The 22,224-nt window shown below is 55.9% G+C and overlaps 1 protein-coding gene across 1 annotated transcript; it reads right to left on the bottom strand.

The window, feature by feature from the left end:
• Nucleotides 1-3,744: 3,744 nt before the first annotated feature.
• Nucleotides 3,745-22,224, bottom strand: Ccdc102a (coiled-coil domain containing 102A). Its single transcript, XM_090357028.1, has 9 exons — nucleotides 22,088-22,224; nucleotides 13,844-14,570; nucleotides 11,979-12,205; nucleotides 10,487-10,595; nucleotides 9,196-9,312; nucleotides 8,662-8,871; nucleotides 6,983-7,153; nucleotides 6,450-6,553; nucleotides 3,745-4,628 (listed from the first exon to the last, which is right to left on the bottom strand). Exons 1-9 carry the CDS (start codon nucleotides 22,126-22,128, stop codon nucleotides 4,499-4,501), a joined length of 1,836 nt encoding a protein of 611 aa, XP_090213154.1. The 5' UTR covers nucleotides 22,129-22,224; the 3' UTR covers nucleotides 3,745-4,498.

Genomic DNA, 22,224 nt, shown 5'->3' with positions numbered 1-22,224 from the left:
CCACATCTGCTTCTGGTTTTAATCCACGGATTGTGATCATTGCGGTGCTGGCGGTGTGGGCCCAGAGCCTCATGTACTTCAGGCAAGCGCTGACTCTCGAGCTGCATCGCCTAAGAGCTGTGTGAACGGAGGGCCAGTCACAGGCCACCATGCCAGGTGCCCAGAGTCCAGCCACGGGGCTCACTAGACCCCTTCATTTGTAGATAATGAGGATCCCCAACTCTGATCCGTCTAAGTCAGAGGATCCAGGGAGGCTCCGGATGGGAAGAGGACAGCCAAGGTGATACAGATTAATGGCTGGTACCTCCCTCTCTTTCTCCTCAGCCCTCCCTTCTTTCCTTTCTCCCTCTTCCTTTCTCCTTCCCCTCTTCCCTTTCTGTCTTTTCTGTCTCCTTCCACCATTTGGCAACACCTGCTCTGAGGCAGGCACAGGCAGAGGGCTGTAACCCAGAATACCAGACTCAGATCTGAGTCCTGATCTGCCACCAGTGCTCCTATCCCTCTTCCGGCCTCAGTTTCTTCATCTTGCCATTGTCTGTTTTTCACTCGATGCTTTCCTGGGGAGACTAGCATTCCTACACAGAGCTTGAGGGGGGCACATCTCCAAACCCCTGTGGAGATGTCACCAGTGCTCAGGTACAGGGTGGCTGCAGAGGTGGGGGTGGGGACAGGGGGTGGAGAGGGAGCACAGCAGGGGGCCCGCCAGGAGATCCCAGATCCCAGAGCATCAGGGTGCTGCTTGCGCTTAGAGAATGAGGAGGGAGCTCATGTTTCAATGGAGGCTACACTGGGCACGGGTGGGGGAAAGGCCTGGCTTCCTGGTCACCTCTTCAATCCCTCCCAGGGAGGTGTCTGAGTGCCATGGAGACCCTGCCAGCACAGCTGGATCTGTGGGCTTCCCAGGGTCCCCTGCTCTGTGGGTAAGTTCCTGCCAGGGGCCTGGGAAGCAGCTGGCAACATACAACCCTGCAATTAGTAGATAAAGTCAGCAGGGGAGCTGGGTGGTAGTGGTGGTGGTGGGGTGATGGTGTGTATTTGGGGAACAGGGCTTAGCTTGCAGCTGGCTCCTGGGTGCTACTTCTAGCCCTCACCCACTGCCCCAGAAGGGTTGGCCAAAGTGATTAGGAGTCCCCAGACAAAAAAGCACTGGGGTCTTAGGAGGGAGTACAGAGCATCAGGAGAGCTAGAAAAATAAGGAAAGTCCTGTTCTATTCATTGTGCTTCCCATTTTACAGAGGCGGACACTGAGGGCCAGAGAGGGGCAGGACTTAACCAGAAGGCACACAGCAAGCCAGGTTTGTCTGGAGCGTTGGCTAGAAGTGTTCCACTCCTGGGTGTGGAGGGATTGTGTGGTAGTCAGGCTGGGCAAATCTTTCTTGTCTGGAAGCAAGGGCAGTGCCAGGGCCCCCACCCCTCACTCACACTGCAGGGGAAGGAGGGGCTCACCGCTGTGGCTGGTCTAGCCGGTTCCTTAGCCTGTCTGGGCACCCCAGGCCTGGGAAGAGTGCCGGGCCCAGCACCCATTCAACCGCTGGACTGCTCAGCAGAAGCCCATCTAGGACTGGCTTGCAGTCAGCGCAGGGGGCTGCATGGGCTGCTTCTGGCTTTAGCCATTTGACATCCAAGCCCTCCATCTATCACTCCTCCTTCCTTTCCTCCCTTCCCACTTTCTCTCCCAGAGCTTTGCACACTTACAAGGCCCAAGGGCCTGTGATGGCTGCTAGGATGATTCTTGGTTGGTGGTGGTGGTTGTGGGGCTTGAACTCAGGGTCTGGGTGTTGCTCTTGAGCTTTTTTGCTCGAGGCTCTACCACTTTGACCCACAACTCTACTTCCAGTTTTTTGTTTGCTTGTTTATGATTTATTGGACTTCCAGGCCTGGGCTGGTTTCAAACTGAGATAGCCTCTGATCTCAGTCTCCTGAGTAGCAAGGATTACAGGTGGAAGCCACCAGCGCCTGGCTTCAATGCTCCTAAGACCAGTCCAAGAGGCCTGGTTTTGCAGGGCTCTGTTTGGAGGAGGACAATCTTGGGTGGCTGGGACAGGGTCTAGTCTGGCTGTGAAGATGGGACCTGGGAAGGTAGGATGGGGATGGGGCTTCAGAGGGTGGGGCCATAGAGGGGAACCTGGACATCTCTGGACTCAGACCACCTGACGAAGCAGCTGTGTGGCCTTGGGATAGTTATTCTCTCTCTGAGCTTCCGGATCTCAGCATAAATGGAAGGATAATGTGCAATAAACATTAACTGCTTTGGCAGTCAACTCCTCAACTCTCATAGCACTGAGCCTGAGAGTGTGGACTCGGCCTAGCTATTTATTCAGTGTTGGGGGGGGGGGGCATTGGTGTGGCATTTCCCCTCTTCCCTGTTCAAAGGGAAACTGGAGGAGGCCAGAGGAAACAGCACCCTCCAGTGCCTCCATGGGTAAGGCAGTGGTGTGCAGGAAGGAGGTGGGTGAAGAGTAAGGCTAAAGGGGCTGGTGGGGACTGCAGGGCACAGGTGCCAGGGGGCAGCCACTCTCTGCTGGGTCCTGTGGCCACCTTTGAGCAGGACCCACCCATGTGGTGAGAGGTGCTGACATCTGAGGGGAGGGAAACCCACATTTTGATGCGAAAACTTCCCATGACTAATATTAGCAATGCATTAAAGATTTCTCTAGAGCCTCATGTGAATCAGAGCTAATGCTTCTGTTGGCAGAAGCTGCAGCTGATCAGGGGTGATTTCGGCTGAAGGTGAAGGGAGCCATGGGGGGCAGGGGGAGGGCAGAACACATTCCAGGCCCGTGGGAGTCACAGAGTAAGGCCTTGGAGCTGTCCTTCCCTCCCAACACCCCTCTATTTTATGCACTTAGAAATGGGGTGGCGAGGCTCTCTGATCCCAGACATTTTCAGCAGCTGTGGGAGATGGGAGACAGGCTAGGATGACCCCCCCACCCCTGCTTTAGCACTATCTCGCTGGAGGTGCCAGGGAGTCTGGGGGTCTGGAGGGCCTGCTCTGTGTCTGGAGCTGGCAGGTCTTAAGAGGTGTCTCTCTGGGCTGCTGTCATGGGAGCCTGGCTCCCAGATCCCCAGGGTCAAAGGGCAACCCTTTTGGCCTTTTCCTGGCCAACTTCCTGTTTGGGAGAGAAACCAGAAAGCTGCCTAGCAGGAAATGGTCTCTGCTGAGGGCACAGGCAGTGGTTTTTGGGGAAAGCACCCTCCAGGGGGACCCCCCAAAGCTGTCTGGCTCACCCACTCACTCCAGCTCCTGTGCCCTGGAGCCCAGGAGGGGGCTGGGGCCTCTGCCCTGGCAGCAAACAACACCCACTGGCATAGGAACCTGCTTACTGACTCCCAGCTGGGCTCCATGGGGGGCTGTCACCCACCCACCCTGGTAGGGAGCTCCCCTTATCAACAGACTCTGTTCTTTGTGCCAGGCTGAGCCCCAGCCTTTCCTTGTATACCCTGGGCTCAAGGAACTCATGATGGCTGCTTCCTGCCTCCTCACAAAGCCTCCTCCTGCTGGACAGTTCTGAGTTCAAGTCCTATTCATACACCTTACCAGTCGGGCAGCCGCCTCTAATGCCACCTCCATAGTGAAAGACTCAAGTGCTGGTTCCCGTTTCAAATTGAGCCCCTCCCTCTTTCACACCAACTCAATATAAAGCTGCTGGGTGCAGAAGGCTTAGAAATTAAACATCAAAAGTAAAACTACTACCTGTCATTTACTACCCACAGCAAGACTGAGGGAAAGCTGAGAGGGTTTATTTAGTATTTATCACCTACTCTATTATGAGACATCTTAGATTACAGATGGAGAAACTGAGGCTCAGAGAAGGCAAGTAACTCCCTTGAGATTGCACAGCCAGCAAGATGCTAAGGAAAGATGTGAGTCCATCAGATGTTTGACCTGAAGTGTCCTCTTGGCACTTGAGATGCATACCACACCTCCTCCTTCCTGGACAGGGGCTCAACCCCCAGCAATTCTGATGGTAGTCCATTCGTTCATTCATTCATTCTTTCATTCAACACTTGTGCTCTGGCATAGTGCCTGGCTCAGGCTAATGCTAGTTCCTCACTCACTCCATATCTGCCACACTTTCAGGACTCTACTCTGAGAATCTGAACTCTGTTTATTACAAAACACTGGGTTTATCACACTTATTATGAACAATTACTGATGGACCACCGAGACCTAGACAAGAGGTCTGGCTTGGGGCCCCACGACCCTCCTTTGGTTTGCCCCACCTCTGCACAAGGTGCTGGCTGAGGCCATTTGTTCTGGGAGCCAAGCTATCCTGGGTTCACAGAACCAAATGGGTGTGAGCAGTCCTGGGCATGGATGGATGGATATATATATATCTCAAACAGGCCTCCTTGCCAGGCCTAGGAGATGCGATTGCTGTAGTCCTCCTGGGAGAGAAGCAAGAGGCCTGTGGCTGGGGCAGCGTCTGGACACCCATCTTCACAGACAGCTGTGTAGTTGGAGTGGCTTCGGGCCATTCCCCCAGCCCTGAGGGGTCTAGGCCACCTGGATTTGCAGGTCTTCATCCTCATCCAAGTCGCTGGTTCCATCCCCAGTCTCCTCGGTGCCAAAGCGGGCACTGCGCATCTTTCCAAAGAGGGGGGCATTCTGTTGCTGCCTGCGGAGTCTGTGGGGTGGGGGTGATGGGAGGTTAGGGCCCTGCTGCTTCCTGACAATATGGCTGCAGCTGCACTGACAGTGGCTACACCCTTCCTCCTGGGTGCCTATGCCACTGGGTACCATGCAGTACCTCCATTTGCAGCTGGAGGCTTAGAGAGGGGATCCAGTTAGCTCAACGTCAGAGGGAGTTTGAGTATTCTAGAGCCTTTATATCCCAAATAAAATTCCTAAGGTCAAAGTGTACCAGGCAAACTCGGCCCCTGGCAGAAGAGCTGGTACAGGAAATGACCCCATCCCCCGCCCCTGCAAAGTGGCTGCCTTACTGGAAGGCATGAATTATTAACACAGTACAGAGGGGGCTCCATTACTGCGAGGTGATTTAGTGAGGCGTCCCAGACATTAAAACAGGCAAAGTGGAGAACGGCACCCAGACAGTGGTGCTGGGGGACCTGCCGCCCCGGCCGCCCCACGGCGCCTGCAGCCTGTCAGACACTGCTGCTCAGTTCCCAAGTTTTTGGCTCTGAGGAATGTGATCTTGGCTAGGTGGCTTTGTGAGAGGTGGGCACCGCTAGACTGGGCCTGACTTGGAATCACTCCAGGCAGATGGGGAAACTGAGGCCCAGAGCCTGTCCTTCCAGACACGAGACCTTAGCACACAGCAGCACTCCATCAACACACCTTTTCCTTCAGTTTTGTCTTCCCAAACAGACCCACGGCTTCTGGCACAGGATCTAACCCACGCCTAAGCCCCTCCCCAGGGCGGCAGTGAGGCTGGTGAGGGTAGTGGCTCGGTACTCACCCTGCAGGTGCTTTTAGAAGCATGAATCAGCTGGTTAAATTCTCACAAGAGGTAAGAACACCACCACCAACCTAATCAAGCTAGGTACTGGTGGCTCACACTGAGAAACCCCAGCTGCTCAGGAGTTTAAGGTTTGCACAGACAGAAAAAGTCCACGGACTCTAAGTAGCAAAAAGCTGGGCTGGGGATGTGGCTCAAGTGATGAGTACCAGCTGAGAATGAGCAAGTAAGCTAAGTAAGCATACATACTATCGAAAAAAATTAAAGAAATAAAATAAAATATGAGCCACAATCAATCCTATTTTCCTGATTGGGGAAAAAGCAGACCTAGAGATAGGAAGCATTCCAAGACCACCCAGCTCCCCTAACCCCAAAACTGAACTCAGATTCCTCTAGTCTGAGGGTAAAGAAACAGGGAAGTATGTAGCTGGTGCTCTGGTCCCTCAGCTCCCCAGATTCTAGGCTGAAGAGGACACTTGGATCTGAATGTCTCTCACATTTCCAGGCTCAGGGAAGTCCAGGGTCCAGGCTAGCTCATAAAGCTTGGGGAGAGGGCAGTGGGGCAGGACCAGAAGAGGAGGGGCGTGGCAAGAAGGGCTGATCACTCACCCTCAGACCTCCAGGGTTGACCTGCCTTCAAAGACAGGACCTTCTGCCACACTCTGATCTCCCTCCAACCCTTCACACCCCTCCTTTCAGGGGGATTTGAGGCCCTGCAGCCCTGGGCTGTCTATTCTTGTCTGCATCTCCCAGCCCTGCTGGCCTGGACAGCAGTCTTGGCCTTGGCAGCCCTCCCTGACCTCACTCCACCCAGGGCCCCCAGATGGGCTGGCTTCCTGCACACAGCCCCTCCTGGTTTCCTGGCTGTGACCCTTCCTGCCTGGAGTGGACAGGATTCTGGCTCCCCAGATCTCTTCCTTCTGGACCCTCTTGGGGCTCCAGCCCCCATCATGCTTTCCACCCTGTGTCTGGGCTTGCCCTGGGCCCTGTGTGATCCCCTCTCCTGCCCGCCAGCCTGCCGAGGCCCACCTTGACTGCAGGTGCTCCAGCTGCACCTGCAGGTTTTCGCTCTGCTCTGTCTGCTCATCTAATGATCGCTGCAGCTTCCGGGCCTGGTTGTGAGCTTCATCCAGCTGTGGGCGAGCAAGGGTCAAGTTCATGACTGTCACTGAGGTTCAGTCACCTCTCCTGTTCTACTCCCGGGACACCCGGTCCCTCCCTGCTGCCCTCCCCTGACATCCACCTGCCTCTCCCATCCAGCAGTCCAGACAACCACCCAGCCTTCAGCACATAGCAGTCTCCTCAGGACCAGCCACTAGATATCCATTTGCACATTGATCTTCCACCCAGCCCTCCCTCTAGGCACCACCTCTGTCCTTCCTTCCTCCTGCTCTATCTCACCCAGGAGTCCTCCTTCCATCCTTGCATTCACCCTTACACTCATTCACCTTTAACCTTTCCTCCCTGTCCACCTGCTCTCTGTCCTGGGAGCCTCCTGGCCATGCTGCCTGGTGCCAGCCAGTGGGCGTGGCCGGGGCAGCGCGAACAGCCTGGATACTTGCCTCATCCTCTGCCTGGGCCAGTTCCTTCTTGAGCTCCTCCACCCGCAGCCGCAGCTTCTTTACCTCGGCCTCATGCTGCTCTACACGCCGGTTGGCATGGGTCAGCTCTGCCACCTTCTCCTGGACCTGCTTCTTCAGTTTGCTGTGCACATGTTTCAGGTCAGCTAGTTCCTGCAGGGAGGGGAGGGGAGAGGCTCAAGTTCACTGGGGCCCTGGGCAGTGCTGGAACCTGGGGGGGGAGGGGTCTCCCCTGCCTGCTGTGTGGCCGCCAGCATTAAGGCCGGGGCAGTGAAGGAGGGGGTGGTGGACAGGTGAGTGGGAGAGGTGTGGAGATGCACAAAGGAGTTCCAGGTAGGGATGGATGTCCAACGGGAAGATCCATCATCAGAAGGAGGTGGGCGCTGGTGGCTCACACCTGTAACCCTAGCCACTCAGGAGGCCGAGATCTGAGGGTTCAAAAAAAGTCTGGGACTCTTCTCTCCATGTAACCAACAAAAAGCTGGAAATGTTTCAGAAGTGTGGCTCAGATAGTGGAAGGCCAGACCCAAATAGGCCCCATTGGCCTGCCCTCCCCCACTACCTCCACCAAGCCTGTCACACCCACCTCTGCTTGAAGTTCCCCGCCAAATGCCCACAGCTCCAGCTCCTCTACCCTGGCTCCAGTGCCACAGGCTCCTCCTTCCTCCACTGTCCCTGTCCTTCCCCTGGGCCATATAATCACATTATTCTCCTCCCAACCAGGTGCTCCTTTCCCTGGAGATCTCTGCTCAAATGCTACCTCCTCCGGGAAGCTCCCCAGAACCTGGAGGCTCCCTAGGGTCTAACAAGGGGGCTGTGAGAAGGGTACTACATCTGTGACCTGAAGACTAAATGTCTGTCCCCCCACCGACTCATGCGCCATCTGCTCTGGGATGAGGGTACCCCTCTCTTCACTGGGGTGTCCTTAACACACTGTAGGCACTACATACATGCAGCTACTGTTTAATCCAGACCCACAATAGGTGCTCAATCAATGTGGCTAGAAGTACCAACAGATCTAGCATACAGTAGGTGGTGAATAAATGTAGCCACAAGTTGAGAATCTTTAACCCAGAAGGCCAGAAGTGTATGGCATTGCAGATTGTTTTAAGACATTGGAATCTCTGCACATGCATAATGGGATCAAGTCTAATTCATTTATGCTCATACATGTCCGGTTTTCCTTCTATGACACAGAGACTGAGGGAATATTATACAGTGTGCCAGTGTTCTGAAGGTTCTGGGCTGGCCATTGCTAAGCAGGCACTCTGCTGGTTGAGCCACACAGAGCCTATATATATGTATTTTTTGCCAGTCCTGGAGCTTACAGGAAGGGCCTGGGCACTACCTTTGGGCTTTCTCAAGGCTAGCACTCTACCACTTGAACCACAGCACCACTTCTGGCTTTTTCTGTTTATGTGGTACTGAGGAATCGAACCCAGGAATTCGTGCATGCTAGGCAAGCACTCTACCACTAGGCCACACCCCTGCTCCCAACCACGTGCATTTTAATGGGGACCCACATCTGTAAGCTATGGACTTTTCTACTGGGCCATCATTCGGATTTTGGAGCATTCTGGATTTCAGATGTTTGGGCAGAACCCATGGTGTAACTATCACACAGCAGGCACACTGCCTGGCCACTCAACTCTCTGCCCCACCTTGTTCTTCTCGAACAGTGCGGCCTGGCTGGCCCGCAGGTCGCAGTCCAGGGCGCTGGCTGTCTGCCGCCGCCGCCGGGCCAGTGCCTCCTCCAGGTCTCCAACCTGTGCCCGCAGCTTCTTGTTCTCCCGCTCCAGGCCCAGCTTCTCAGTCTCCAGCCGCTCACGGCGGCCCCACTCTGCTGCGTTCTCTGCCTGCAGTCGCTCCATCTGCAGCAGGACAACAAGACAGGATGCCTTGAGTCTCCTGGAGGACAGGCACGAAATGGCCGGGCAGGACACCCCCACCTCCTCCTGGAGCCAAAAATGGCTCCAGGAAGCAGATCCAGCTGCAGTGGATATAATTAAACTGAGTGTGTTTCATGGTGAGCAGGATGTGGGGTGCTTCTTGGTGTAGGAAGGGGTGCCTCCTGCAGACACCCTGGGGTGAGCCCCCCACTTTAGAGCCCAGGCCTGGCTCCCACCCTCTCCTACTGACCACTGATAGAATCCCTGGATCCTCAAGTCACAGGGCCCCAGATCCTAGCCCCTCACCTCGCCTCTCAGCTCGGCTATTTTCCGGTCCATGCTGGAGCGTGCTCCCAGCTCGTCCTCCAGGTCTTCAGACATACGGCCCAGCTCATCCTGGTGTGCTTCCTTCAGGATGCTGAGCTGCAAGGACAACACCGGCCTGCTGATGGGAGGACCACCAGGACTTAACCTGGATCCAGCATGGAGTGGGGAGGGGGAGGGGGTTGTGGGGGAAGGGGGATGTGCCCGTTGGGAGGTCTCCAGGAGTCTGAATGGGCCAGCAGGCCCACCTCAGGGCCATTGCTCATCCTTCTATCTGGAACATTGTGAGATGCTCTGCAGAATTGGCTTTGGCCTTGTCTATCCTTCGAATCCCTGCATGGGACTTGGTATAAAAGTCTCAAAGCTAAACACCAGTCTGAGCATGGGGATTCAGAACCCCCATAGGGGTTGGAATGCTTTCTATAATAATACAACTATTATATATTATGTTTAATATATGTGGTATGTTCTATATATTGTTACAATCAGCTAATGCCCTGCTGTTCAGCAGTAAAACTCAATGCACTGTTACCCCATGGGCTGGCTTATCTTCAACAACCCATGCTGGAGGCCAGACCAGATGCATAAGGGAGAACTTCCTGCTCTGTGCTTCACTTTCCTGTAAATGTTTACAGTTCATGATTCGAACAGCTGAAAGAGCTGAGCTGCTCCGCTCATACCCCAAGATGCAGATAAGCAGATGGAGTGATGGAGCTGGGGCTTGGGGCTCTGTGTGTCAGGAGTTCCAGGACCAACTTTCAGGTTTGGAGACCTCTGGAAATCTAGTGGCTCCAGCCCAGTGTTCCCAGAGCCCACCGCGCCCCCTGGTGGCCACGCCGGGCCTGCACAGGAGGCAGATGTGGCAGCCCAGAGTGTCACCAGCCTTTCACCCTTCCTGGTACTGCAGCAAGGGATTCCTCATTTGTAAGCTGGGGACACGAGGACTCAACCTCCTTCAGTATCACAAGAGTTCAGTGACACTTAGCACACACTTGGCATCAGATGAGTGTGCCATCTGACTCCTTAACTGTGGTCACCAGCACTGTGAGAGCCCGCCCCTGTGAAAGGTCTCACCTCTCACTTAGGATCTCCAGCTACACTGCTGCCCAAGGCTTTTGCCTCCCTCGAGGACCTTCACATTTGCTGCAAAAGATCCTGCAGGCTTAGTTCTCAAAACCACTGCTGAAAAAAGTCCAGTCTTTCCCATCCCCAATGCTGGAATTCAAGCGATCTACTGCCACCTCCAGGGTGCCCTCCGTGTCTCCACACTCACTTGCTTGAGCATCTCCTGCTTGGTCTTGTTCAGCTCCTCGTACTTGATCTTCCACTGGCTGAGTTCCACCTCCAGCTTCTCAATGTTCCTGCTCAGTGCTAGTTTGTCCCTGGGGTAGGGATAATGATAAAATAATCTGAAAGAAGATGTTTTATTTCTGGAGGCTAGAAGTCCAAGGCTGAGTGTTGGCAGGATGGTTCCATCTTGGGCTGAGAGAAAGAATCTGTCCAACATCTGGGGATTGTGTGGTGCCTCTGGTGACAGCAGTAATGACACCCTGAGGATAGAAACCTCCCCTGACCTTTGTCTTCGCAGGGTATTAGGTTGGTTTGGTTTTTGTTTTGTTTTTTGGTGCTGGGTATGGAGCCCAGGGTCTTGAGCATGCTAAGCAAGCGTACTATACTATATAGTCACTCAGGCAACTTATGCTTATAATTTTTTTAAAGGAAAATGATATGTGCAGGTAGCTTATGCTATCCATTCATCTACTGGACTCAGCAGAGTAGTGGAAGGCTTATTAGCAGCAGGTGTGGGATCTTGAAACCACTCTGCTCAAGATCCCTGGAGACCTCCATGTCCGCTCCCAGGTCAGTGCTCACTCCTGTACAGGCCCAGCTGACACCATCCTCCTTAACTCCTCTGCCTCTTCCCTTTTCTCTAGCCATCCTGAGCTTGGCTTTCCAGCTCCATCCTCTGACCCCTCCCTGCTCACACCAGCTGGGACCCCACAGGCTTCTTATGTTCAGGTCACACCACTTTAACATCTCTGAGCCAAACTCCCAACCAACTTCCTCCTCCTGCTTCGCCTGAGCCACAGCAATCTCCCCAGCCCACCAAGTCTTCCAGACAAAGCTCGGAGAGATTCTGCCACCTTCTTTCCTTTCTTCTTCCCTCCCTCTTCTGTCTCCCTCTCTTCTTTCTTTCCTTTTGGCACACCTGGAGTTTGAACTCAGCTTTCCTCCTACTAGGCAGACACCTTACCACAACTCCACCCCTTTTTCTTTGCACTGATTGTTTTGGGTATAGCCTGTTTTTGTTGTTATTTTTACCCAGACTCGTACCTGGATCACAGTCCCCTATTTAAGGCTTTGCACCTTCGCTGAGGTGACAGGCACATGCAATAATGCCCAGCTTCTTCCACTGAGAGGGAATTTCCTAGGCTTTTCTGCCCAGGCTGACCCAGAATTCTGATCCTCCAAATCTTAGTCTCTCAAGTAGTAGGATTACAGGTACAAAACCCTGGCACTTGGGCAGCTTTTACCTTCTTTATGACTGTCTTAAATGCTGAACACAGTGCCTGGCCCAAGACAGAGGACTGTTTTAGAAGGAATAAATAAAAACCAGCCCTGAGCCCTTGGGCGCTCTAAAATCCAGGCCTCCTGACTCGAGTACCTATACCTTGCTGGTCGTACAGTCTGAGACACTGATTTTCATTCTGGGGTTCTGGGGGTGCCCCAGCCTGCATCTACCCACCTTCTCTCCCCCGACTTACTCTCGCTCTTTGAGCAGCACCTTCTGGGATTCATCCAGCCGCAGCCGCAGGGCAGTCAGCTTGGAGGTGTCGTCCTCTGTGGCCACAGAGTCTTCCCAAGGCATCCGGCTGCGTTCCTGGCGGCCCGAGCTGCCCCGTGAGCCTCCAGCTGCCATGCCTCGGGACTCCCAGCCTCCCTCGGGCTCCTCCGGCCTGCTCTTCAGCAAGCTCTCCACCAGGTCCAGCTCCTGTGGGGATTGAGGTGGAGGCTGCACCTGGCTGCTGGGCTCTTGGCTGGTGGTCTTCCACGTGGCCTCTCTCAGGCCTTTTGTCTGATCAGCTTGGTGGGGGGCCTGCACATCATAAAGTGCCTGTGGGCCTTGACTGGCTTCCTCCCTCCTGCCGTTTTGCCTGGGGAACTGCACAGTTATACTGGGGTTTCCTCTGCTCAGGAAAGGTGGTGAGCTCCCAGTCACTGCAAGTATGCAAACGTTTGGTGGGACTGATCAGAATAGAAGCTTAACACCTGATTCCCTCAAAAGGGACTTAATCTACTCCAAGATCTGATTTTTCAGGCCAAACACCAAGTGAGGTGCAGGGAGATGGGTGGTTCTGAGGTTTAGGGGGACACTGACTTCCCCACCGTCTTCTCTCAGTCTGTCCCCCGCTGGGGGGGGGGCACCTGAGATGACATCTACAATAAAGCTCCATTTCCCAAACAAAGAATCAGGAAGTTATGGGACTCATTTCCAGTTACTGAATGCACAGCAGCTGGGCTAGTGTGCCAATTCACTCAATGTATCCAGCATAGGCTTTTGGACTGTGATGTCAACCACATCAAGAACACAGGCAGAGGGCTGGGAATTTGGCTGAATGTAGAGTGCTTGCCTAGCATGCCCGAAAACTGGGGTTCGATTCTTCACTACCACATACATAGACAAAGCTGGAAGTGGTGCTGGGGCTCAAGTAGTAGAGCACTAGCCTTGAGGAAAGCCCAAGGACAGTGTTCAGACCCTGAGATCAAGCCCAAGGACTGGCACAAAAAAAAAAAAAAGAACATAAGCAAAGTGCTGTGCTGCCCCAACCTTGGCAGGGAACACCTCTGAACTCCAGGCACGCCTCACACAGGGGTCCTCAGTGGCCAAGAGGCAGCAGTGCCCACTGGAGTCCTAGGCAAGTGGCTGGCCTGCCTGGAGACAGAGCTGGGGAGGGTCAGGTCCCCACCCCAGGGACCTTCTGGCACCAGGCCTACTGGGTCAGGAGACAGCCCAAGGTCCGGCCAGGGATGGCCCCACCATACTGTTACCACCCACATCTGGCAAATACCTGGATTCCAACCCCAGCAGCTGTAGTTACCGGGTAGGACCTTAGATCTGGGGGCCCTGGACCCCAGGGGCTTCTGTGGGGCTAAATGGAGAGGTGCAGCCAGGTGAGCCCAGGACACTGCTGGGGACGGTACCTCCACCAGCAGAAATGCCTCTGGCATTCTGCAACTAACTCCTCTGCAGCCCCTCCTGCTCCTCACCAGCTTTAGCTCCAACATGAGCCCCAAGAGCTCCAGCCAGGGGCCCTGTGTGCTCCCCCCACCCCTTAGGTCTGATCCACCTCTCTCCCCAAATTCAAGTTGAGAGGACCAAATAGCTTGGTAACTTCTAGGCAAGTCTCTGGGCCACTCTCCTGCGACAAAGGTACCATTTAAGGGCCCTGTTGAGTTCTCAGAAGTCCCCAGAAACAAGTAGATCGAAGTTGCCACGGAGGCAGAGCAGGGGGCCCTCCCTAACTCCACCAGGAGCCCGGAAACCCTGACTTCCTCCTTGATGACCCTACTTCCAGACCCAAGTGCAAGGTGGAGCCCCCAGTTCCGGGCCCCAGCCACCCCTGCGCACCTGGCTGCCGGGGGGCCGCTCCACCCCGACGTCGCGCACGGGCTCGCTCTCGGGATCTGGGTCCCCGCCGCCATCGTCGTCGTGCGTCCTGCCCGCCGCGCCCCGCAGCCGCGCCAGCTCGCGGCCCCGCGCCTCGCACTCGCCCTGTGCCTCCTGGCGCTCGCGCCGCGCGCCCGCCAGCTCCTTGGTGAGCGCGTCCAGGCGCTGGCGCAGCTGGCGCACCTCCTCGCGCGCGCGGTTGCGCTCGGCGCGCACCTTGCTCCACTTCTCGCGCCAGTTCGCCGTGCAGTCCGACCACCAGCGCATGGTCTTCTCCATCTGCGCTGCCCGCGCGCGCGCCTCCTCCAGCTCCCGCAGCCGCAGCTCCTCGCGGCTCTCCCAGTCCCCGTCGGCCAGCAGCGCGGGCGCGGGAGTGGGCAGCACGGGTGGCAGAGCCAGCGCGGGCGGGGGCCCCGGCGAGGGTGTGCCGCTGGGGGGAGTGGGGGGCAGCGAGTCGGCCGGCCCCGTGCGCTCGGGCTGGGCGCCGCCCAAGATTGTCAGGAGGCTGCCCTTGGCCAGTTGCGGGGACTCGGCCAGCCGGGGGCTCGGCCCGTGGCTCATGGTGCGGCCTGGACTCGAACTCTTGTAGGTCAAGATCAGGGACCGAGCAGGAGATGTGGAGCGGGTGCGACAGCACTGTGCATGGTGACCATGAGGACCTGCTGCTCTCGGACCTGCCTCCTGGGATCTGCGGGAAAACACAACCCTTGTTAGGCTGTGACCACCCTCAGTCCTAAGATCAGCCATGAAGGTGGCCCACGGCACCACACACGCTGGATGGCTGGGAGGCTCCACATCCCCACCAAACCACGAGGGACCATGGACTATTTGCTTACAACCACCTTCTGCCTGCTGCCAAGAACTCTCGATGCACAGGGCTAACTACTCATCCTAAAAAGCCCTCTGAAGTATCCCCCAGGAGTCCTCCTGGACCCCAAGACAGGCTCTGCAGCTCCTGCTTTCGGCTCTGGCCACGGGAACCAACCCCGTGTGTCCATACACATCCCCCCCATCCCAGACAGTGAGTGCGGAGAGCAGGGACTGTTGGCCACAGTTGTAGTCCCAGTGTGGGCTGACTATTGGCGGAGATCTGACAGCAGGCCAGGGCTTTATGCAAATCACATCCCTTATTTATTCTTCTCCCATGTGAGCTGAGAAAAATGATCTCCACCATTTTCAAGGTTCACAAGCCCAAAGGCAAACACTGGGGAGGGTTGGTTGATTAAATGCACATGGGCAGAAACAGATCAGTCTTAGATGGCGGTGAGCTGGGGTGATAGGAGGCTCCCAGCTTCTCCTTGCCACAGTCACATCCCCGCCCCCCATAATGCTCACCCTGCAGACCTCTCTCCTCTGTCTGGTTAGTTGGTCTGTCTGTCTATCTATCTATCTATTTTTGGCAGTGCTAGGGTTTGAATTCTTTGTCAGACAAGCACTCTACCACTTGATCCAGGCCCTCAGCCCCTTTTGCTTTATTTTTCAGACAGCATTTTGTCCTACTTATGCCTCCTGTGTCGCTGGACACCTGTTCCTCCTGAAGAGTGACGAGTGTATGATTACTGGAGCTCTCAGCAAGGCCAAAGGGACTTGGACACTGGCTATTCTGGAGGCTGCCTGCCTGGTCATGCTCACGTCCCCCTCCATCTCAAACCCTCCCAGGATCCGCAGGTGATCTAATGTAACAAGAAAGCCGCCACCCTTCCCTCTGACAAAGATGGTCCACCCAGAGTGGTCCAGACTCACCCCCCTTCCCATAGTCATGCCACTGCTATGCTGTGCCCTCTCCAACTCTGGACACCATGGCTCCTGCTACCTTAGGTCTTTCTGGTCCAGATTCTGTTCTCTTATGTTTCCCTCTTCTTCCCACCTCCTCCCTCTGCCCTCACCTGAGTCACTGCCCACCACCTCTGTCCCCCTTCAGATCCACTGTCACAGTGGATCCACTGTCACAGCCAGTGTTAGGCTCTCCCTGCTTTTTTTTTTTTTTTTTTTTTTTTTTTTTTTTTTTTTTTTTTTTTGGTGACAGTCCTGCATCTTGAACTAGGATGCAGCCTGGGTGCTGTCTCTGAGCTTCTTTTGGAGTCACAGTGCCACATTTTTTTTTTTGAGTAGTTTTTATTGAAGATAAGAGTCTGATTGACTTTCCTTCCCTAGGCTGGCTTTGAACCATGATCCTCAGATTTCAGCCTCCTGAGTAGCTAGGATTACAGACGTGAGCCACCAGTACCCCCAGTACCCCTAGTACCCGGCACAGAGTAAGCTTTTAAAACATGAAACTGACAGGCTCTTTGTCACAGCGTAGCAGGGACTCCTACACCTAGAACTCTAACTCCAATTTTCTTCAATCTAAAGGAGCCATGGCTCACTGCCCCAACCCCTGACCCAGCTACCTGGCTGTGGTCCTAACCTAACCCAGGTCCCCAAAGGACCTAGCCCCTTTTCTATGATGTCTCCAAGCAGACATCATCCCTGGTTACCCCGGAGCTGTGCCTGCTCCCACCTTCACCAGTGTGGCCAGGCATGCAGGCTGCCCAGTCCCATTTTAAATCTGTGACCTGGGGCTGGGAGTTTGGCCTAGTGGTACAGTGCTTGCCTAGCATACACGAAGATCTGGGTTCAATTCCTCGGTACCACATAAGTAGAAAAAGCCGGAAGTGGTGCTGTGGCTCAAGTGGTAGAACTCTAGCCTTGAGGAAAAAAAGCCCAAGGACAGTGTTCAGGCCCCAAGTCAAGCACCAGGACTGGCAAAAAAAAAAATCTGTGACCTGATCAGTGTGGCTCCTTCTGGCCTTGGTGACCTTGCGCTGTTGGTGACTGCACATCTGCCTTTACCAGACAGGAACCCTCAGCACAGCTCTGTCACCAAGCCACAAGTTCCTTTGGGGCCTCAGTTTCTGTCACCTGTGGAATGGGTGGAGCCAAGGAGTGTGCCTCAAGTTCGATTGGACCCTTGCTGAAGTGCAGTACCTTTGGCAGAGACCCCAGAGGGAGCACTGTAGGGCCCAAGCCTGGGACACATGAGCATTCAGGCTGCCTTCTAACCACCCACAGCTCCACTCACACAGACGCAGACATGTGTCCTGAGCCCAGGACTACCTGTGCAGCCAGCCAGATCCATGCCCCAGGTCCACAGACATTCTGACAGACCAGGAATCCCTGGCAGACTGAGTGCTGTCTCTGTGTTCTGTGTTGGGGGTCACTGATCATCTGTACCATGGGGACACCTGCAGATACTGTCACATTTGCACACACTGTCACATCTATGCATGGCAGATGGGTCAAAAGAGGCGCAAAGACAGCCCTTTGAGAAGTGGTTCCCCATGTACACATGTGCTCATGTGCCTGTGCACTCAGTCTTGCACTCCTCCTTCCTCCACTTTCCTGGCCCAGTGCCATAGAGAAGCTCTTGGAAAAGAGAAACAATGTGAGCCAGTGCCTATGGAGGAGGGGCAGGGACGGAGGTGGGGAGGAGGCAGGAAACCCGAGTGCCAGCCAGCCAGCAGCAGCAGCCCCTGTCTGGACACTGCACAGCAGGGCTGGCCTGGCACGCAGGAGCCTTTCAGCAACCCCTAAAATAGGAGTGTGGAAGGAGGGGGTGCTGCCACCTCCTCGCCTGGTGTGGGGCTTGGCCGGAGGGGTGAGAGCTCCTTCCAGGAATCCCATGCTATGGCATGGGCGCAGGGCAGACGCCACGCAGGCCTAATGACTTCCAGGCACCCACGCTGAAGGCAGGGATGGAGATCCAGAGTCAGCCCTGCGGCTGGGCTCCTCCTGGGAGTGGGGGCAGGGGTGAGAAGGGACTCGAGGGGAGGGGTAAGGAGGATGTGCCTCCGCTGGTTTTCTGGAAAAGCACATCACTAGCCCACCACAAATCCTGCACCCTTGTGCAGCCCCAAGGTCTAGCAACTGCTGCCTAACGACACCCTAACAACACCCCACTCACACATGTTCACATGCAGCCCTGGCAACCTGTACCCGGAGGCCAGCTCCTGGGGAGAGCCAGCCTCCATGTCTGTTCCTTGCCCTGGTACCAGGCTCAGGGCTTCTTCCCAGGTGTGTGTGTGTGTGTGTGTGTGTGTGTGTGTGTGTCCTTGTGACTAGGCAAGGGTCAGAGTGAGACAAGTCTCCATGGGACTCTGGGGAGTTTTCCCTCACTCTGTTTCCCTCTCCTGTTTCTCCAAAGTCAACCAAACCTCTCTTTTAAAAATCTAGTATTTTAAAGCCCGGCGCAGTGGCTCACGCTTATAATCCTAGCTACTCATGAGGCTGAGATCTGAGGATCATGGTTCAAAGCCAGCCTGGGCACTAAAGTCCATGAGACGCTTATCTCCAATTAACCACCAGAAAACCGGAAGTTGAGCTGTTGCTCAAGGGGTAGGGTCGTAGCCTTGACCTGAAGAGCTCAGGAACAGAGCCCAGGCCCAGAGTTCAAGCTCCATGACTGACAAAAAAATCTACTATTTAGCTGGGCACCAGTGGCTCATATCTGTGATCCTAGCTACTCAAGAGACAGATTGCTGAGAATCGTGGTTTGAAACAAGCCCAAGCAGAAAAGTCCACGAGACTCTATCTCCAATGAACCATTCAGAAAGTAACCAGAAGCCACAATTGAGAGAGAGAGAGAGAGAGAGAGAGAGAGAGAGAGAGAGAGAGAGAGAGAGAGCGCGCGCGTGCGCAAGAGCACGAGAGAGCACACCTGAAGAAGCACTGTGGCTCAAGTGGTAGAGTGCAAACCTGAGTGTAAAGAGGCAGTGGACAGTGTTCTAGACAGTGTCCAGGCCCTGAGTTCAAGCCCCAGGACCGGCAAAAAGATATATTATTTATTATTATGAGGATCTTTAAGTTCAAAGCTACCCAGAAAGGATACTTGTGCTACCTGCAGCTTCTAGGACAGGCCCTGCATACACTCAGTGGTCGCTTAAAGTTGGTTAGTGGGATGGAGGGAAGAAAGATGAACTCTGACCTTGAATCCCCTTAGGCAGGAAGGGCTGCCAAGTGAGACTCAGAGCTCCCCAGCCCCAGCCCCAAGCACTGTTTGCTGCCTGCCACAGATAGTAACAAAGATGCCCAGATGTGACACTTGACACTTGCTGCTGGCCTCAGCCTATCAGCCCCTCCCTCTGGTCAAAGACCAGAGGCTCCTTTTGTTCATGGACCAGTCTGGAATGTCTTTCCCTCCTTCTTTCTTCATCTGCAAACTCCTACACATCCTTCAAGATCCACCAGCAGCATTCCCTGCGCTAGCCTTCATGTAAAGTGTGGTATTTTCCCCAAAGCATCAGGCACCTCCTTATTCTCCAGCAATGGCTACCCTGTGAAGGCCAGCAGGGCACCCGGGCCTTGCTGGCTGACAGCACAGAGTCCTGCCATTGACACGAGGCTGACACTGTGTAGTCAGGAGACAGATGTTTCTGTTAGGGGTCCCCTTGTGCCAAGGGTGAGTCTGGGAAGCTCGAGCCATTCTAAGGATCTTTTTTTCTGCCAGGTTCTGAAACAGGTAGGTACCTGCAATCTGTGGCCACAATCAGCCAGAGATGTGGCTTCTTTTCAGAGAAAGTCTAACTGATCCAAGGGGGACATGGCTGTGTTTTGTCTTTAATATGTTTGAATATGTCTCTGTATATCCAGAGTAGTGCAATGTGAAGGCCTGGATGGGGGCCAGCTGAGGGGACAGGGGACTCAAAAGCCTCAGTACTATCCTCTAGCTCAGAACCTCCCCCATCCCTGCCCTTCCAGCAGAAACTTTCAGGTAGGCCTTGGGGTGAGCCTATGGCATCAGGCCTGGCTGTGGCAGGGAGCAGGGCCCAGAAGGAAACCACAGAGGACAGCCTGATTGGATAAGTGCAGGGCTCAAGGCTGGTCAGCCACAGACTGTGGGCACCTGTCCCTCTGACCTGCCACCCAGGCTCCAGCAGCTGGACCTCCACGAGAGAACTGGAAAGAGCAGAGTGAGGCTTCCAGGCTGAACCTGACATGTTTCCAGGTACCCCCATCCTAGCTTCAGGAGCACATCAATACCTTACACCATGGGTTCCAACTCTTTTCAGGGCTGGGGATAAAACCCAGCTTTGTACCCGCTAGGTGAAAGCTCTACGTCTGGTCTATATCCCCAGACCCTCTCATTTTTTTTTTTTTTTGGCAGTCCCAAGGCTTGAACTCAGGGCCTGAGCACTGCCCTTGGACTTTCTCCAGGTTAGAGCTCTACCACTCGGGCCACAGCACCCCTTCCAGCTTTTTCTATGCATGTGGTACTGAGGAATCAAACCCTAGTCTTTGTGCATGCTAGGTAAGCACTCTACCACCAGACCAAACTTCTGGCCCCCCTCTAACTTCTTTACAGCTGGACCAACTGAGGCCCAGAGCGGCAACTACTTTTCCAGCTCACATGGTGCCTCAGCAGTAAAAGCGGGGTGAGAGCTGGAGTACTGGGATTGGATGCCTTCCTCCCAGAATCCTGAAAGGATCCTGAAACAGATGCCCCTGGAGTCCTTAGGTGGCAGACCCAGTGGCAGGCATCGCTGGAGTGGGGGAAGCCTTCAGGGATGACCCCAGCCCTGGAGCTCTCCGAGGCTCCTGAGGGCTTCATTCCTGCACAGCAGACCTCCCACTAATCCCAGCCCTGCCATGGACAAGCCCAGTGACACGTGCAGGTCATTCCTATCAGGTGGACAAATCCTGTGCCAACCTGTCCCCCACAACACAGTCCCCCACAAAAGCTCGAGGAAGTGGGGGTGTAATGATCCCACGCCCACTTAGGAGGAACCCAAGCTGTGCCCTGATTAAGGGCTGGCTCACATCACTGGCCCCACCAGGGGACACTCCCTTCCTCATCGTGTCCTGCCGACCCTCTACCTGCCTCAGCTTCTTCCAGAAGTTACTTTTCTGCTACCCAGGGTACAGAGGCGCCTCCGTCCTCACCTAGTCGCCCCCTCCCTGGATACCCCAACCCCAGGAACCGTCCCGCTCCCCCTAGCGGCGGGCAGGGGGAGCTCCCGGGCGCGGTCCCGCCCCCCCCCACCTCGCAGCCCCCATTGGCAGACGCCGCGGGTCTGCGGGAGGCGCTGTCCTCTGATTGGCCAGGGCCGCCCGTCCATCCCACGCTCGCCATGGTGACCACGTTGGGTCCCCCGGGAGAGTTCCACATTCCGCTCCCCACCGCCGCCCCCTCCCGCCCGGCCCCGGCCCCGGCCCGCGGTTTTCCGTCGACGGCCCCTCCCCCACCGCCCCGGAGCCCCGGACCCGGGGGAAGCCCGGCATCGGGACGTGAGGGGGAGCCTGGGGAGGAGACCGGAAAGTTCTGCACGAAGTTTGGGGCTGCAGCGGACCCTCGCGCCGCTCCCCGCACCTCTGCACCCCCCCACCTTAACCCCTTCCCACCCGAGGGCCGATCGCGGCCGGGGCGCGTCCCCGGGGGCGCGGTGGGCTCCCGCCCCGCTGTCCCCCGCTTACCGCGGGCCGGGCTCTCCGCGGGACTCCGGACGTCCGAGCTGCCGAGGCGGGGTGGAGCGGGCACCGGGCGGCAGCGGCGGCCGCCGGGAGGGCTGGAGGAGGGCCGCCGAGTCTCCTCCTCCCGCCGGGGGAGGGGACCGGGGAGCCGCGGGCGGGGGCGCGGGGCCTGGGCGCGAGTCCGGGCGACCCCGGCCCGCCGGGCGCGGGGCTGCGAGACCCGGGCCTGGCTCCAGCCTCGAGGGGGCCGCGGGCAGGGCCGGCGTGGGGTGGGGGGGCTCGCGGGCTCAGGTCGCCCCGAGCGCCCACCGCGTACCGGGTGCCCCGTGGCGGCCGTGGGCACCGCCCCAGGTCTCAACTTCGGTGAAGTGCGTCCTTGCGACTGTCCGCGCCGCCACCGGGTGGACGTGGGCCAACCAGTGTGTACCCGCCCGGGGCCTCAGTTTCCCGTTTTGTACGACCAAAGCGGTTGCCCTGCGTCACCTCGAAGAGGAGTATTTCGGTGACACCACCCCCCCGGGCGCTGCCCTTCCTCGGATGCGCCATGGTACTTGGTGCACAGTCCTTGGGGTGGGGGAGGCGGGATGCCCAAGGGGGCAGCGAAAGGGGGGTGGGGAGGGCCCATGCCCACCACCACATCCTGTACCCTGGAAAGCCTCCAGAGGTGCGTCTAGCTTCACGTGAAACCCCCCAATTCTGACCTGTCTTGGGAACCACGACCTAGAAAAACTAAAGATTATGAAGATAAACTAGGCTTACCCTGTGATGAGCAATATTTGGGTAGCTGCGACCATGCACATACTAGAGTGAATGAAGAATGAATCGAACACTGATATTTTGAAGACTTTTTTTCCTGCCAAAGTTGAGTATAGAGCATCCTTCCCTCTGAGCAGAGA

The sequence above is a fragment of the Megascapheus bottae genome, chromosome 24, assembly GCF_031878675.1.
Source record: "Megascapheus bottae isolate mThoBot1 chromosome 24, mThoBot2.hap1, whole genome shotgun sequence".
NCBI classification, from domain to species: Eukaryota; Metazoa; Chordata; class Mammalia; order Rodentia; family Geomyidae; genus Megascapheus; species Megascapheus bottae.
Note: the sequence above shows the minus strand (reverse complement) of the source record. Positions and strands in the feature narration are given on the sequence as shown.